General features: G+C 43.1%; 1 protein-coding gene across 1 annotated transcript in view; it reads right to left on the reverse strand.

The window, feature by feature from the left end:
* The window catches only part of GRAMD1C (GRAM domain containing 1C), a 53,410-nt gene that overhangs the window by 7,717 nt on the left and 28,057 nt on the right, over positions 1-17,636 (reverse strand). The window contains 6 exon segments of the mRNA XM_080393614.1: positions 2-144; positions 1,294-1,412; positions 2,185-2,331; positions 9,140-9,299; positions 13,321-13,441; positions 14,579-14,697. Of these exon segments, the coding sequence (XP_080249740.1) occupies positions 2-144; positions 1,294-1,412; positions 2,185-2,331; positions 9,140-9,299; positions 13,321-13,441; positions 14,579-14,697 (809 nt within the window).

Genomic DNA, 17,636 nt, shown 5'->3' on the forward strand with positions numbered 1-17,636 from the left:
CCGTAATCGACACTTGTGACTGGATGTGCGGCTGATGCAGTATCTGTTCACAGTGTAGAAGTAATCATGGTAGGGGACATCATGGGTCAGTACCTCAGCATCCACCTGATAAGACTGACCTTTCTGGCTCTGCTTATGCAGGATCTACCATAAAAAAAATAAAAATGAGAAGGTATATTCATGGTATCTGGTTGCTTTTTTTGGGTCCCACTCCCCTCACCACCAACCCACCACCTTTCTGCCTGAATTCCTTAGGCTAAATCAACTCGAGGTGAACTGGAGTAAGGAGAAAGCCTGAACAATCACAATAAAATGTGGTTAAGAACAGCAAGTGTAGATGGGGTGGGGAAAAAGAAGATGCCTCCCACTAGAGCCAACACAGGCAGCGGCAGTACTTCCCCAGTGCCATTTCAAGTACCAGATACAAGGCTGGCCACTGACTCCTGATCACAGCTCTTCTTAGAGACAGAGCTGTAAGACCCTTCCCAAAGCAAAATTACAGAATGGTTGAGATTGGAAGGCACCTCTGGTGGTCGTCTTGTCCAAGAACCCTGCTCAAGGAGGGCCAGCTAGAGCTGGTTGCCCAGGACCATGTCCAGGTGGCTTTCCAATACCTCTTAGGAAGGAGACACCACAACCTCTATGGACAACCTGTTCTGGTGCTCCATCACTCTCACAGTAAAAAGTGTTTCCTGACGTTCAGGGGTGCCACCTGTGTTTCAGTTTCTTCCCATCACCTCTGGTCCTGACACTGGGAACCACTGAAAGGTGTGGCCTTTGGTGGTGAAGGCCTGGCTCAGTCTTCTTTGCATTCTCCCTTCAGATACTATATATTGTAAGATCTCCTGCTGAGCCTTCTCCAGGCTGAAGAGTCCCAGCTCTCAGCCATTTCTCACACAAGATTCTCCAGTTCTGTAATCATCTTAGTGGTGTTTCACTGGACTCTTTCCATCTCTTTCTCTCATAGTGGGGAGCACAGAAGTTGACACTGAAGGCCTTTCATTACATCTTTTCACCTCCCAGTTCATAAGAGATGTAAATATTTTTCCTCACAGGCTTTGTGGGAGAAGTTTACAGGCATCTGTACGGTTAGAAAGCCTCTGATTTCATCAGCATTTGCACACTAATGGCGAGAGGGGCAGCAAGCTACCCTTAGAGATGCTACATTTAAACTGCAGATCCATATTCAGCTTGGTGAACCATAATCCATGGTCAGACCTCTGACAGACCGTAGGGCTGACCTCTCCCTCGCCTTAAAACGGCACCAGGCAGACACGTGCGTGCACACAGTACCTGCTTCTCAGTTGCAGTCGTGAACTTCCCACAAAGTGGATTGTTAATCGTTACAGTGTATGTCAAAGTCCTCAACTGATTGCCACTGGAATCTCTATTCCAAGGGGTTGATACAGCATCTGGATGAGAAATTATGCAAAGTCTCACATGCAGATTACCTGAAAGGCATTACCTCTGCCCTTTCATATCTTAACAGTTTAAGAACAGTGGTGGTGAGAAAACCAACTCCAAATGGCTGTATTTTTTTCAGAAAAAACAGAAAATAGTTCACTGATGAACAAAGGTGAGGCACTACATAGCTGAACCAGTCTACTGAAAGAGACTTGAGGGTGGGGAATAGAGTAAGCAATTATATGAAAATATGTAATTTCCCATCTGCTTAAACTTGAATAGATTCACTTAGCATTATCAAAAGCTTTTGCCACTGTGCCTTCCAAGCTGACACTGAATAAATATTACCCTTTTTGACTCAATTTTCTGTCCTTATGATCTCAGTGAATAAAATTTACTCATCCAGAAAATTAAAGCCTGTGAGTATCGTTTAGGATGCAATGATTTTGCCCATGTGCCAGCCACACAAATTTCACTGTTTCTGGGACACAATCAGAAATACCCCACAAAATGCACCAACTTAAAGGCCTACCCAAAATGCAGGTATTCAGGTGCGGTTTTGTAGTGCACTGAAGTGAGGTTTTTACTCCAAAGTGTGACTGATCTACAGAAACAACAGGCTAGCTTTAAATATCCTCTCTCAGTGAAAATTTCAAGTCTTGAAATACTTTTAAAGCAAGGAGAAACTTAAAATTCAACTTAGCCCTATTTAATGTTTCCCAGAGGTTGAAATTTTCAAGGTAATTTGCAACACGGACAGAAGGGAGAAGAGTGTATTACCTACTATGCTCCTGGAATTGAGAAACCTCTGCATGAAGTGAGAATTGGTGAAAAGGATTTCAAACATCTTGTCTGCAGTGATGTGGAAAACTCTGTTTATAAAAAGTCTCCCATAGAGATCATTCTCAGGGACAGTCTCCTTCACTGCTAAGGAAAGGCAGAGAGATCAAGTTAGGAACAGAACAGTATTATGAAGAAGCTTCATAATATTCTAAGCTTTGTTACAACTCAACCCCTTCCCAAGCTTGCACCAGCATTCATTTCTCACTCTTGGAAACCCAGTAGCGATAGCAGCACATCATTTGGTAGGTAGGTTACCTTCAGGAGCAAAGTCCAGAACTGATCTTCAAACACATTCCCCCCCCTTCCCCCCCCCCCCCCCCCCCATTTCCCTGTGCAAACATAAATTGGTAAATGAACATCACACGGTACCATCCCTTTAGTTTTGCCTTCAATTTTCTACTAATCTTACAGCAAACATTGGAGAAGGTAAGAAGTTACCACGATCTTCACTAATATGTATGCCTATTGTACAAAGGACATGCGCAGAGCAAGCAGGACAGCAAAACCATAGCAGGTTTCTTATTGTGGCTAGTTTCAGAATTCTGCTTTTAACATCTGTAATGCTGGCAGCGTCCATAGTCTATGAGGCCAGGTAAATTCCCAGACAGCTCCTCAAACTGCTCCTCCCTCTCTACCTATTTATAACAGGAACACAAGAGGTACCCTGCTCCATTTTACAGTCCTGAAAAATACACCAAGATGCTTAATCGCCGTTCCCTGTTTCAAAACCACCAAGCACCCAGTGGCATGCTGTAGCTGCAGCACTGATCCTTGCTATTTCTGCTTCTTGTTGGTTGCTGGCATGACTCAGCTTCGTGGTTGCCTCAGCCACTCTTCCAGGAGATAAGGGATAGAATTATAATCCTGGAGGGCAAGCAGTTTCTTCTGTCAACCCCAACTCCATCTGCTTACGCTTTAGAAACAAGTCCACCCTAAGCTATAATCGTCAAAAACCAAACACACACCCCCTTCTCCTACACATTACTAACATGAAACAAGAAGCCTGAAAGTGAATCTTGCAGCAGAAGGCAGAAGTCAACCGATGCAACTAAAATGCTCAGAGCTAGCAAAGGTTAGTGCCAGCCACCAGTGCAAAGGTGGCCTGCATATCAAGCTGTAGTTGACAAGCTGCCTATAGGCTAAGGTTACAGGACTTAAAACATTACTGCTTGGTGGCAGTCAGTATTGATAAATGCAAATGCAGCAACTAAACACCACAACACAACAGTCCCCATCGAAACCCACTTCTGACTCCAAGCAGACTTCTGCCCTATTACTGCTTCTAGCCTGCTAAAGTCCCTGTTATATATCTGCCTCCAAAAAATGTTCTCTTTGATCTAACCAGGTTTCTATATAGGACCCCAAAAGTGAAGCATGAGTGCCATATTTTCATGCTTGCACAAGAGGTGGGCTTCCTTCCCACATCATGCTCTGCTTATGCAATTGCAAGTCTATACAATTGCAAGGTAGGACAAAAAGCAAGCACATGTTTTAAGAGGCCCATTTAACCAGACAATATGCAGTCATTACATGCTAGAATGCAGATTCTGTTGTGCTGAAACACTCTGTGGGAAGCCAGAAATTCAGCCTGGGTTTTCAGCTTATGATCACTCTACTTCCTCTCAGGGCTGAACCTAATTCCAGCAAAATGCAGTCTGACCTCAGCTAACAAGACACCAACACCACAGATTTCTCAGAGTGCACTCCTCACTTCCTCTTTCACCAAGAGACAGGAAGATTCAGATATTGATGCCGACATCCCCTTTGCCTGCTGACATCAGCTAACAGGCATGGAGTCAGATACCACGTCGTTCAAACTTAGTTACTCTGAGCCTTACTCAGCTGAACCTTGACATGCCCAAGGCGTCTGCTACCACTTAAAAGAATAAATAAAATACAAAGGCCTGGATACATGATCAAGTAACTATGCATCAGATAAGTTTTGACAGCTATTTGTATATGTCTTAGCAAATACAAAATAATACAAGTTACTTATGCCCCAGCGAGGCTTAGCTAAACAATACAAATTATGTTCACCTGAAATGCCCAAGGACAGCCACTGTGTTTCTGCTGATGTGAGGTAATTAGGTAAGCCACAGCCACTTATGATATGCACAAAGCCCACGCACTATCACCTAAACGTGCAGACCTTGCTACCGACTTCAAGCATGAAGTCTGTCCTCCTTGTACTGAGTCTTAAGCAAGAGTATCCATGGGTCTATAGAAAATTTCCCATTAGAAATAGTGTAGGTAAATCAGCTATCTAGTCATGTCTCTAATAACAAAACGTCAACGAGAGTGCCAAGTGCATCAGAGTATCTACTAAGAAATACATTTTTACTCACCATCCCTCTCAGCTCTTGAAACAAAAAACAGATTTAAAATCACATTACTGCATAAAGCGGTATTTTCAGAAAATCCAAGTTGAAACTGGGTTAATATATCAGGCCCCTCAGACACTTTAGATGCTAGGATTCAAACAGCTGTTTTCCAGAAAGCCTGGAAATCTTTCAGACAATAGGCCTGGAAGGTGCATGTACGTATGAATGCTGCTTTGAGTTTCACATCTGTGGAAGCAAGTCACTGCACACATCAAGAGCTTGACAAGCTTCAAGTCACTTCCATCTGGGCTTCTCAGAATTTACCTGTAGAAATCCTAAATGAAGCAGCGAGCAGAAACAGCAGCATAGCAAAGAATAAGCGTACAGTTTACATGCTTGCATTTCGAACAGAACAGAAAGCTTTAACCAATTGTCTCTGCTACAAACGAACAGGCGTGTTTGTCTATTGTTTTTGTTTGGTTTAACTCGCACAGGTAAGCCTACCTGCCTTTTATTATCTCGATACTAGAACAACATCAAGCATTTTACCTAGGACTAGCTTAGAAATACTGTTTATGAAGAAAAGCTTCGTGCAGGTTTCTAGATATCAGTTTAACTCCTTAACTTTTAATGCTGTTCCAACTCAGCACTATGAAATTATCAGCCACTAACTCTCTTAGCCTGAATATATGTATAGATGAATTGGAGCTATTGTCTGGTAAGAGAACATGAGATTATTCAGACTTCAGGTTAGGATCCCTAGGGACCCAAAAATCCAGAAGTAAGCATATTACCCAGAGTATCCTGGTTCAGCCTGAAGACAGCAAGTCTGTTCCCTCCCCCACCATTGCCTTGCACTTCATAAGGTCATTTTCATCGCTGCAAGGCAAGCTATGAAATAATGTTTGACTATAATACCATTATACAGCAGTGATTGCAGAGGTTTGAAAACATTTGCAGTGTAAGAGAAAGACAGAAAACTGGAGGAGGGGAAAGGGAGCAGGAAAGAAATTGTTTTTAAAATTCCCATTAACAACTAACAGCTTGAAGCTAAATGCACACCACAAACAAATTAAAGCTGAACTGATAAGAGCAGAGGCTATCAAACAAATTAATAAGATGGCTGATTTTTCCACTCCACAGAGTAGAGGGAGGATCAGGAGGGGGAAAAAAACATGTATGTATGCAAATCCACTGCTGAGGACTTCTGTGCCACCAGGGATGGGGAAAAACTGCACACTACATGAAGAATATGCAGGTAAGGAGCCTTTAACCTGATACACCTGAAATCAAGTCAATGAAGCCAATTCCTAGAGCGAGCATGTTCCAGAAACCACTTAAAGGCTGCATCAGCAACATTAACCATTATCAAAGCACTCCTGTACTTTAAAAGTATAAAATTAACTTGAGGAGGTAACCAAGTGAGTACTGTCACGATACTAGCTTTTTCTAGTTCACAAGATACAAAAAAAACGCACAATAAAATCCCAAATTTTATGCCTTTAGATAACTCAAACATACATCCTCCAAACCCCAAAACAACAAATAAACTGTACTCACAGTCAACAAAACATGTGCATTCAGTATTTTGATTACAATGCCAACAAGGTAACAGGGCTACTCTGCCTCACATACATTGTATGGACAAAATTTCATATCTTAAGGGGGCAAAACTCCACCAAAACAGAGCTGAAGTAATTTCAACCACCCTGCATTTCAAACATTTTCTGCCTCTTATATCCCATCCCCACCTGCAAGGAAAGTCAAGCCACTACTGTACCCATCTCCCAGCACTACAGTGCAGGCAGTTATGCTCTCCTGCAGACCACATATTTAAGGTAATTAGTACAAATAGAAACAATACAGTATGTCTGTCAAGTTATGCAAGATCAGGAATTTAGGATATCCCCATACAGAGTAAAGCTTTTAACAGAAAAGACTTTGCCAATTCCCTGCTCGCACCTTTCTTTGAATTATTTTATGCTGCTGAACATCATCACTGCAAACAAACAAAACAAAAAAAAACACAAAACACAAACCCACAACAAATCCTACATACAAGTCTCATTTAAGGAAATTCAGAATCTCCTGGCTCTATTTTGCAAATAGATATTCTGTGTTTGAACTAAAATTTGTTTCCTAAAATGTAGAATCAAGACCGCAAATACTAATTCTTAGCTTAGCTCAAAGTTTGTCGTGGCTCGAGATTTATACTCCAATTTATGAAACCAAACCAAAGCATCCAGATGCAGATCAACAGGCCAATGGTGCACAGTGAGACACACACACCCATCCCCCCAAGTAAGCAATGTGAGAATTGCTTAGGGCAAGGGAACTAGTGTTGCTATGGCTCTGGCATTCCAGCTTTCCGTGTGTCAGGTGGACCTGGAGTTGGAGAACAGTCTTGAGCTCGCCCCTCACCTTATTTGCCAGGACACCTCCATGGGCAGCCTGAGTACGAGCCAGAGGACACAAGAGAAATTAATCGCATGGGTAAACCTTTGCCATGTAGGTAAGCTAGTTTCTTTTGCATGAAGGAATTCACCTTGTAAGAGTATGGGGCAACTGCAATGGAAAACAGACAGAGAAACAGAAGAAAAATTCTAAGCATGAAGAAGGGAATCAGAGACAAAAGATTAATGTTGTGAGACTAGAAAATCCTGCTCTGAATAAAAAAAGACTAGTCTTGGGGGAGGGAGGATAAGTAAGAAAAGTAGCATGCAGTTGGTTCTCTTTTTATTAAAGAAGCATCTCCAGTTCAATATGCTTTATTTACTCAGCATCACCAATGCAGGAATGATGGAGTATTTACTACTATTGTTTTGGCAAACAGCAGCATGAAAGACACCAGGACTGTTTTCGGTTTCACTGGAGACCTTTGCCATAAAATCCAGGACAGAAGACATATGTTACTTCAGAGGACAGGAAAACTACAAGATACCCAAACCATCCAAAGGCCAAAACTTTCTGCTGCTCTAAAAGACATACCTGTAATGAAGTAAACAATTAATTTGTGAAGCTGGTTAAGTGTGTAGGAGTATGGCATGAACAGCAGCCTGTTCAAGTAGGTATGTTCACAAAAATGATACAACCTGACATGCATTGAGTCGAATCTGAACTCGAGCGAACACAGAAGCAGTTTGGGTGAGCGAAAGGCAAGTTAATTGCATATAAAGTACGTGAGCAGGCAACAAACACAACTTGCAGGCAGCCAATCCAATCCACGACTTTGTAAAGCTTTCCTGGACACCTCAGCGATCCCAACACAATGACACCTTCAAGCAACTTAGTTGCTAACTCTGAAAGGATGAGATGTAAAATTACTCAGCTAGATTAAGAACTGGCCTCAATTAACTGAGCTGTTCTATTCCTGCCAAGAGGTGATGAGGGTAAGTTATCTCCTTGTGTATGAAAGAAACATTCAGCAGCTGTTGAGCACACTGTGACTGTTGAGCTTTTCTGCCTTTCATTTGCACATCACCATACAACTCTGGAACCAATCCAGGTTGTGCACACTTCATGTTAAAAGCATTTATAGAGTCCAAAATTGGGATATTTAACAGAACATTCACCACAGCTTCAGTGAACTGTTTGAACAACTATGGCCCTTTGGCACAGAAAAGTTCCCCACAGTAAATTAAAAGTTCACCTTAGAGAGCGAGAACTTGTCAGAGGCTACTGTGGGACCACATAACAAGCACCCACAGACCTCAGCACGAGTCTCACTGTCATCCAGCCTGGGTAGGAGGCACACTCTGGCTTTTACCGTCTCCCCAGAACACAGCAAAAATGTTTATACCAAAACCCCTCAGACATACAGCTATGCTTTTCTCTCCTACAGTGAGAAGGGGAAAGAAAGCACCTAACAGCCAAGTTACAATCTCTACACTACTGTGGCATCCAAGTTTCTTCTCATCTTGTACTGGGTAACAAGGTATGAGTTATGAGGATGGTGTATTAGGATCCATTAAGATACTAACTCTGGTGGCACACAGTGTGATCTACTCCAAGGTACATGTTGAGATTATTCATCTTTAGACCAGACTCAGAATACGCACAATACTCTCCTGAACACTGGGAAGTTGTCTTGCCTGAACTTTCAGCGAGTTCCTCAGTTTACTCCTTCAACAACAATGAAGCCCATATGACTTAAAGTAGAAGTGTAAAGGAGGAGGTGGGGGGAATCTTTCAGAAACTGAAGAACAATCTGAAATGTTTCCTCTCAGTTCCCAAGACATGAAAACAAAGAAGTATTTGAAATGCCTGAGAAAGCACTGAAAGTGAACAAATGCCACCATGTTGTCAAGAAACTTTTTTTTTTAGTTTAAGCTGTTAGCAACTCTTTACCCACCGAAAGAAGAAAAAGCAAAACCACAATTTGTTTTCATTCTAAATACCCTCAACAGAACTTTTTTCCTCCTCAGAAACTAAGATACAAAGATATTTTTGCTGCAATTCTGTGAAACAAATGAGCAAACAAGTTTCATAACATCAGAAAGTTCTCTAACTTGCTCCACAAGTGAGGTGGAACACCAGAGTCAGGTTGTCTTCAGCTCCCAATTGTTATTTACCTTCTTCACTATCTGAGGCACTGCTCTTCTCTGTAAGATTTTCATTCTCATTGAGGTCCAAGGACTTTTCTAAAGACCTGCTCCTAAGCAGCTTAACAGGTTTTCTTTCTGAAGATAGAAGAGGGCTCTTTATTTGCTTCTCACTTGTGGACTCCTCCACCTGAAACAACCAAGAGGAAAAAAAAAAAAAAACCTGAACAACAAAGCATCAGTAATCACTTTAAGTAATACTTAAAAGAGACACAGAAAGAGTTACTTTCAAAGAAAGCCATATAAAGGAAGCCACAAGTTCTACCTGCTGAATTACCAGGTGAGCACTAATTTCTGCCCTGTTCCCCTACCCCAGCCAGCATCCCTTCCTCTTTATTTCAAACTTTCACTTTACCCTGGTGACAAGGGGCAGACTTACTTATCTGTTCTGATACCAAGAGCTGCATTAAAGGGGACAGTTTACTCCCTATCCAGACCCTCTGCACCCACCTGCACTGTTTGGTCCCCTTCCCTGCATCAACACTAGCATTTATAAATTTGTTAACCTAACATTTACTTTTTATTCATCAGGTTAGTGTTTTCCTGCCAGTTCAGCAAGGGGTCCAACAATCTTGAGGGGAAGCACAATGAAACAGGCAGGGTCTCCCTTTCTCAGCAAGATCAGACCATCCCAATTACCTGTTTGAAATATGTTCTTATTTTGTAGGCCTCCATTATCTTTTGACAAAAAAAAAAGTTTTAAAACACTGTCTAGAGCCATCCTACCTGTAAAATGTCAGTTCTCTGAAACAAACCAATGGAGTATCATTTGCTACCTCCAATATCTAGAGCAGGACATCCCCCAAAACATCAGTCACTGAATCAATGATGCAGCTCTTAACCCTCAACTATAATAACTGGCGGCTAAGCTTCCATGCCATTGCATACTTCAAGTAGTAACTTTTAGTGGAATTGTAAGCACAAGGTTCATACATCTCCAAATGCCATCCAAAACGCTCAGCTACTAGCTTTGAACCATAGTTCTCATTCTAAACTTCCCAAAGTTCCCATTGCCTCCACTGGAACAGCTGGGATCAACAGCCCCTCATATGCAGTAGCACACAGACTGTAATAAGTAAGATCATTCCTCCTCAACTGAGTAATTCCAATTCATCTGCAACACCATCATCCCCTAAAGATTATTCAGCACTGACTCAGAAACGCAAGAGCATCCCCTACTTGAACAGTCATCAAGAACTTCCTGTACTTGGCTTTTTTCAAAGTAAAGACCGTCTACTTTTTCACACAACTGAGGGCCATTAGCAGAAGGTGGGTGGCTGGAAAACAGATACAGGCATGAATTTGACTGCAGTATAAGCAGGCAAAAATAACTCCCTCAAAGTCACAAAAAAAAAAAAAAAAGAAAAAAAGAAAAAAAGACTGCATCAGAAAAGCAGATCAATTAACAAATACTGCTACTGAAAGGAGCTACCATACCTGAAGTTATACTCAAGTCACTCAACAGGAACTAGGACTGAACCCACATATCCATGTCAAAATACTCTACCAACACAGCTGGAAGTCAGAAAGGAGCTAGTTGTGGTAAAACAGTCTGAAAATTGACAGACAGATCCAGCACAAATCCAAGGAACTCTTGTAGCATTTTGATGGTGATTAGGGATGTGGTGAACAAGTGGGGCTCCCACCAGCAGCAGAAGAGCAGCCGACTACGCCACGAGCAGAGCAGGAAAGTCAGGCTCAAGTCTGAAGACAAGAGCAACAGCTCTTGTAAAAAAGCCGTTCATGCTGTCAGGGAAGAGGAGATTCATGCTGAGGCTTTTGGAATAACTGATCAACTCAAACAGCTTTCTTCGGGTTCTTGGGGGGTTGTTGGGGTTTTTTTGGGTGGTGGTTTGTGGGGGTTTTGGGTTTGTTTTTTTTTTTTTTAAACACACTAAAGGGCAATGATTTTAAGATCTGTCAGCTGGAATTAAAGATACATAATTTCTTCCTTATACACATTTCTCTCCTAAGCCAGTCCAGTACTGCTACGCTCTTTGCCAAGGCTCTTCTGTTTTTAACCTATGAAGAGCAGGCTCTGGGACTGGAAGAACTCCCTACAACTGGTAGAGGGAAGAAAATGGTTGAAAATACAAGCAATAAGGTGGTTCCCACAGCGAGATGAACTGCACTTAAGAGAAGGAGATAAACTACAACTGGTATTATGCACTAGATTTTCTTCAACCCACTATGGGCAGCTATTGACAATACTTTTCCCAAAACAGGTCAAGTACTATGGCCAACCCCCCCACTAGTTCAGATCTTCCTCTGAAGAGCACTCTGGGACTTACGTTGCCCATCAGAGCTGTAAAAGAGATGTTGAGCTTGTTTCCTTCCAGTCTTTGGAAGACGGTTAACTGTGTTTTGTGTCATCAGTGCAATAGTTTTTGATAAATGCACCCTAAGCACTGCTGCCTCCTCCTATTGCCCCTGTGCTTCTACAAAATATGCTGTAATCCTGGGGCTGTGGAGAATGTTGACATTCTTGAGAAATACCAAGTGACACATATAGCTGAACAAAATCACTATGTATTTTAGTTATACTGAAACAGTAAGCTAAACAGTTTAGTTACACATTTATCAAGGCTGCACTTTTAGACTGTAATTACAGGGCTTTTTAAAGGCAGTTTATTCAAGGGAGAATCCTAGCGTTTTCCCCTGCATACAGACCAAATCCCCATGCATTACTGCTCAGCAACATGCTGAATTAGATTTAGCACCTGCAAGAGACACCTCTGGGTGTGGCATCCAACAGGTAAACAACACACTTCTTTCCCAGGCAGAGCAATTATTTTTAGATGGCTCGTTCTTGTGCAAGTAAGACTTAAAAGGCCAAATCAAAGCTACCTGGGTAGACTTTTAGTTACCCTGAAGAGCCCAAATTCCAGCAGCATCTGCAGTCCTCCCAGACCTCCCTTACAGCTCTCCAAAAATCTTGGTTTACACTGCCAGGATTTCCACAAGGGATACCCATCACCCAATTAACTAAGCTTTTAACATCTGACAAATACCAGTATTGTTTGCTGGATATGAGTCTCTACCCACTAACTTAGATTTCAGCAAAACTATTTAAAGCCTGCTTAACCTCCAGATCAGTTTTAGCAAGTGACAAAAGCCAGCAGCTGTATATGGTAGTAAAAACTATTACAATCATCTCCTTTCTTCCCTCCCCAAATTTTCCAAAGCAGAAAGAGCAATTAGGTAGCCAGGCCTAGTGAAGTTTATAGGAAATGCTTTGGTGCTCTATTTGCTTTTTCAAGATTTTTCCCCTGGGGTATCTATTAACCAAGAGAAAAAAAAAAAAAAAAAACACCTATAACCTTTCAGGACTACAGCTACGTACAGGAGTCCCAGCAACTGTGCACCGCAGATACCGCTACTAAGGTGCTTGCCCTTCCAAACAGCCAAATACATTCATGATTTCATACAACCATGAGTGAAGCACTCTGCCTTGTTCGGTTGCATTAACCTAAGGCATTAAGGGGAAACTCGTCTTTATTACATCAAGCACGGGGTGCTTTTTTTTCCCCTTCCTTCTGAAACACTGCCACAAATTTCAGTAAGAAGAGATTTCATATTCACAACAGACTAATTGACCTTTGAAGGCAAGGATAACACAGAGTAACTACCCTCTAATAAACCTCAGGTATACAAGAGGCAGAAGTATAAGAGGAGATATTTGTTAAATGACAAACAGCACAAGCATAAAAATGTGGATGTGAAGAGCAGCATTACTTTCATAAAGCACTTGTGTAAAAATGCACATGGTCCCTAGGAAGGTAGAGAAAAAACACAATTTTGTTTTTAAACAAAAGAAAAAAAAAAAAAGAAAAAGAAAAGAGAGACCAGGGCATAAGCCTCAGCGTTCTAGCCAGGTTATACAGTGAATTAGCGACAGGACATTGCTGAAACTCAAAACAACAATATTCTCTTATACAGAATTTTGTTCATTTCTAAATTAGAGAAATATTCCTGAAACCTGAAGATACTCATATTAAATTTCTCATGTGAAAAACCTCTTAGACTACCATGAATTCTCAAAGGCTTCTTTAGAAGTTACAATCCTCATGCATCCCATGCTCACAGATATACAAGTTAAGCATATATGTTTATCAGTTACAGATAGCAAGAAAGGCTGTGTCAGCACTTACTCCTGGCAACGCATGTCTGTTGAGCGACTCTCCTCCTGTTTGAAGCGTGGGTTCCTGAACTAAACCAATCGTTTTGGGTAGCTTTTCATCCCTTTCTCCAGAGTCATCACAAATGCTGGATCTGTCCAAAGCAAAATGGAAGACACCTTTGGAGATACAAGTGCTGAGAAATCCGAGAAAGCTTATCATGTGATTTTTGCATTAAAACAATGGAAGTTTTTAATATTAGCTGAACAGCCAACTCATTCTCCCACATCCAGCTCATTAATCTCTCAAGACATTTTCGTCACCCTAGCCACCTCTCAGAAGGTTCAGTTTCTGACCATGAGGTTAGTAAAACCAAGCACTGGTGAATCAGAGAGAAAGTAAATGCTGTGGGAAAATAAACAGAAATAGCTTAGAACAAATTTGGAAAGAAAATGTTTTAAGAAACTTTGGAGACAAGAGGTTTTTTCCTGCATCCCTTATTTTAAAGTTACCAAGTAGTGCATCTTTTTTTACAGGGGGAAAAAAGCCCCACCCAGGAAATATTTAATAGGACATCTTTTGAAGCTTGCAGTGAACTTCTTTTTTTCCCCTAACAAACATACTCTCATAACACAGGATTGAAAAAAGACATGTTACATTGTTCAGTTTTATAGGGCCATACTTATTTACATACAGATACAAAAATTAAAGCCCTGTTATTAGATTGGCACTGACAGTTCATAAGTTAGTTCACGTTTGTTTCAAGGCACTGTTCAAAAAAAAAAATACATATACAATTATATTACGCCAACTTCCCAATTCAAGCCAAGGACAATATTAAAATAAGCTAAAGACCTCAGACATCAGGATGGCAATGCAAAACGAGCATTTTGGTCTCCATAGAGAGAAAAAAAATGTCTGAACATAATACATAGCAACATTCCATTCAGCCCTTCCATATTGTTGAAGGGCATACAGATCCTGACTAAATAGCAACCTTTTCTCATGATGGTATTTAAGCTACCCTGCTGATATCCCCAAGCAGATCTAGGAAGACCTTGTTCTTCCTATCTCCCTCCCCTAAGGGGCCTCAGCTGTGCTCCTACTATTTTAGACAACGAACACAATTAAGCTTTTATGCATTCTCAGTTATTGCAGTTTCATTCTCTGCATCCTTTTACTACAGGCTTAGCCTTACCAGAAAGGTTACAGCAGCACTTTGGAAAAAGAATTTCTAAGAGGACACTGCTTCTCCCCAAGTATTTCATTAAGCTTTAGAGCCTCTCCTTACCGAGACTGCCCGTTGTCCTCAGATGACGAGTGGAAGCTCTCCATCTCCTCACTGTTCAGGCCCAGCTCAGAGCCATAGCTCTGGTGCACCAGCTGCCAGAATTCCTGCTTGGTCAGCCTCTGGAAGAAAGCAAGCTAGTCAAGAACTACGGTATGGGACAGTAAGGCACAGGAGGTGAAACAGTAAGAAGTTTGAATTACGCCACAGCCTTTAACCTCGATTCTGACAAGGTCTGAAAGCATTTAAGTATCATATTTCAAGATTGGATTTCAGCATTTTGGGGAACTGTACTCCTGTCTACTCCATATTCCCAACCCATCGCTGTTCAAGCAGTAACACCAGACAAGAAAAATCATTATTTCAAGAAAACACACACTTGTAGCCACTACTTGCTTCTTCACGTCACCCATGTTTTCACAGATATCTTCAAGGTAGCACAGCCTCTTGAATTTCACTCGATATGGCACAAGACCAGTAACTTAGTAGACAGCCAGGGACTCCCTCTTTGATCTTGGACAAACTGCTTAATAGATACATGCCTGCTTCCTCAGGATGCTCAGAGTGCTTTACAAATGGTGAGAGGCTAGCGTTTCAGTCACTAGAGACAGCGGTGTCTAGGTCAGCCAACTGTTCGCTTTGCCAAGGGTGCGACAGGAGGTCCTCACTTTGGAACACCACCAGAACCCCATTTATGAAAAAATAGTTGGTTTTGCTCAGTATTACCTTGGCTCACTGCTAGCTACTCTTCTCCTTCTTTAGAATCTCTCTGCCCTGCTCCGTGATTTCCCACAGCTACTGTGATAAATTTCAGTTCTCTCAGATCGTCAGGAAAGTCAGGAAGTGAAAGGAGTATGACAAACTTCTATTAGCAAAGTAAGCAATTCGTTTCAAAGTCCACTTTGACTGTAAAGGACTAAGGTGGGGGATGGGGGGGTATAAATGAAAAATAAAAAGAGAGAAAGGAAAGAAGGTTCTGGGATTTAGCAGAGCTCAGGAAGCAACAATAGCAATCTTTAAAAAAAAAAAAAAAAAAAAAAGAGACATACCACACTGGAAAATGTGCCTCAGCCACAATCCATATTGATCAAGGGAACAGAGCCGCGCTAATGAGGCAGTAACACCAGTACTGCTTGCTATTTGCATGAAATAATCACCTTAAATAGCCATGCATTATTTAAAGGGCTTTTAAGTGATCCTCCCCACCTCCTGCACCACCTGTAGCGTTCCACTGCCCGCAATTTTAGACCGCCGCGAAGCCGACCCACCGGCAGCAATGCAAACACACGCCCCTACACCCCCTCGGCGCTCTCCCCCCGGGGCTGCCGTCCGCCCTCCACCCCCCCGCTGTCGCCCCGCATCGCGACACACGACAAACCTGGCGCTCCCCGCCGCGCGGCGCCGCTCCCGCCCCCCCCGCTCCCACTTCCTACTCGGCGGCGGCGGGGCCCGGCCGGGGCCGCCCCCCCTCGCCCGGCGCCGGCTCCCGGGGCACCCCCCGGGCAGACACCACGGGTGTCCCTCTGCCCCCTCGGCCTCCGGGTGGGACCCCCGGGCGGCACCGCAACGCCGCCCATCCCCCCCCCAGCGGGGGGGCAGCGCGAACCCAGCCGGCCGCGGCTGTTCCCGAGCGCTCCGCCAAGGGGGCTCTCCCGTCCCCCTGGGACATCCCCCAGTACAAGGTTTCAGGGTTTTCAGGAAGCGGCGGGCACAAGCGTCCTGTCGGGAGGGCTCAGTTTCAAGGTGTTCAGTCCTACCGAGGACAAACAGCACATTAACACACAGCACAGGGGTATCAAACAAGGGTGCAAGCACCGAGCGCCGCAGCCTCCCAGCCCACGCAAGGCTGCACACGCAGCCACACGGCTGCCTGCCTGTCCCCAGGCACGCTGTCCTGTGCCGCAATAAACCCAGAACCACAGGCCACCTACACCTCTTTCCATTAAACAGCTAAGAACAGAGGCAGGCGTCGCATGGTTCCAAAATCCCACCAAAGTCTATCTTCTAGACAGCGCACCCTTCAACCAGAAACCGAAGGACAGAAACAAAGCCACTTCCAGTTCTGTTGCCCAATATTGCCAATGCCTTTATTTCCAGTTGGAAGAAAATAACTGGGAAATAGCTAATGTCGCTAATTAACTTCACTAGCACATTCTGCACCACTGCGTGGCCAAATCCGCCTGCCCTCATGCCGGGTGTGCGACGGTTTGAGGAAAGCAGGGAAACCTTTCAGCTACACGTTGTAGGAATCTACAAAGCTGGTTCCTGTCGCTTTGTAGTCAGCATTACCCATTTCTCCTTCTGAAACAGGATTCTTGCACTCTGCTCAATTATTCCTAGCTCAGCTAGATGTAATAAGTTGTTAATGGTCACAGCCCGAGATCAAACCAGACTTGCTTTATTGTATCAGAAATTTTAAATTCTGAAGGCAAAGGGCACACATTTTCCAGGCCAGCCTTCTGCTTCTGAGAGGATGGTTTGAGAAGCTCTGAAACTTCAAAGGCTGAATCTAAGCATTAATTACTTTGCCTGCTCAAGGTGATGGTCTTTCCTCTGTTCTCTTTGTATACAAAACCAAAAGCTACAGCAAGCAGCTGGGACGCTTTTTGTCTTTCCAGCCAGGAGCATATAACATCAATACTTTGTTTCACGCTAGACAAAGCAGTGGCATGGCACACGCAGTACTACAGAAAATCACTGACGTAAGCAAAGCTGCTGATTTTTACCCTCTATGGACAGATGCAGAAATAAGAACAAGACACTTGGTACAGGGTTACTCCAGAGACAGCCCCCCACCACACACCACATTCCCACCAGCCAATTCTGATCTAGAATTCAGTCCGACCACTTGTTTGCGGGACAGGGGAGGTAAATAGCAGACTTCCCCTCTAACTGCCCAAACACAAAGGTCAGAATCAACCCAATCACTCAGATCTCTGAAACAACCCTGGTTGCACACAAAAGTGCAAACAAAGATCTCTTTCGCAACCTTCCCCGAGAAGCTGCTGGGGAGGGCAGAACTGCTGTCCTGGTGTATGTTAGCCACAAGAAGCCCAGCTCA

Source organism: Falco punctatus (genome assembly GCF_963210335.1).
Source record: "Falco punctatus genome assembly, chromosome: 6".
In the NCBI taxonomy this organism is placed as follows: Eukaryota; Metazoa; Chordata; class Aves; order Falconiformes; family Falconidae; genus Falco; species Falco punctatus.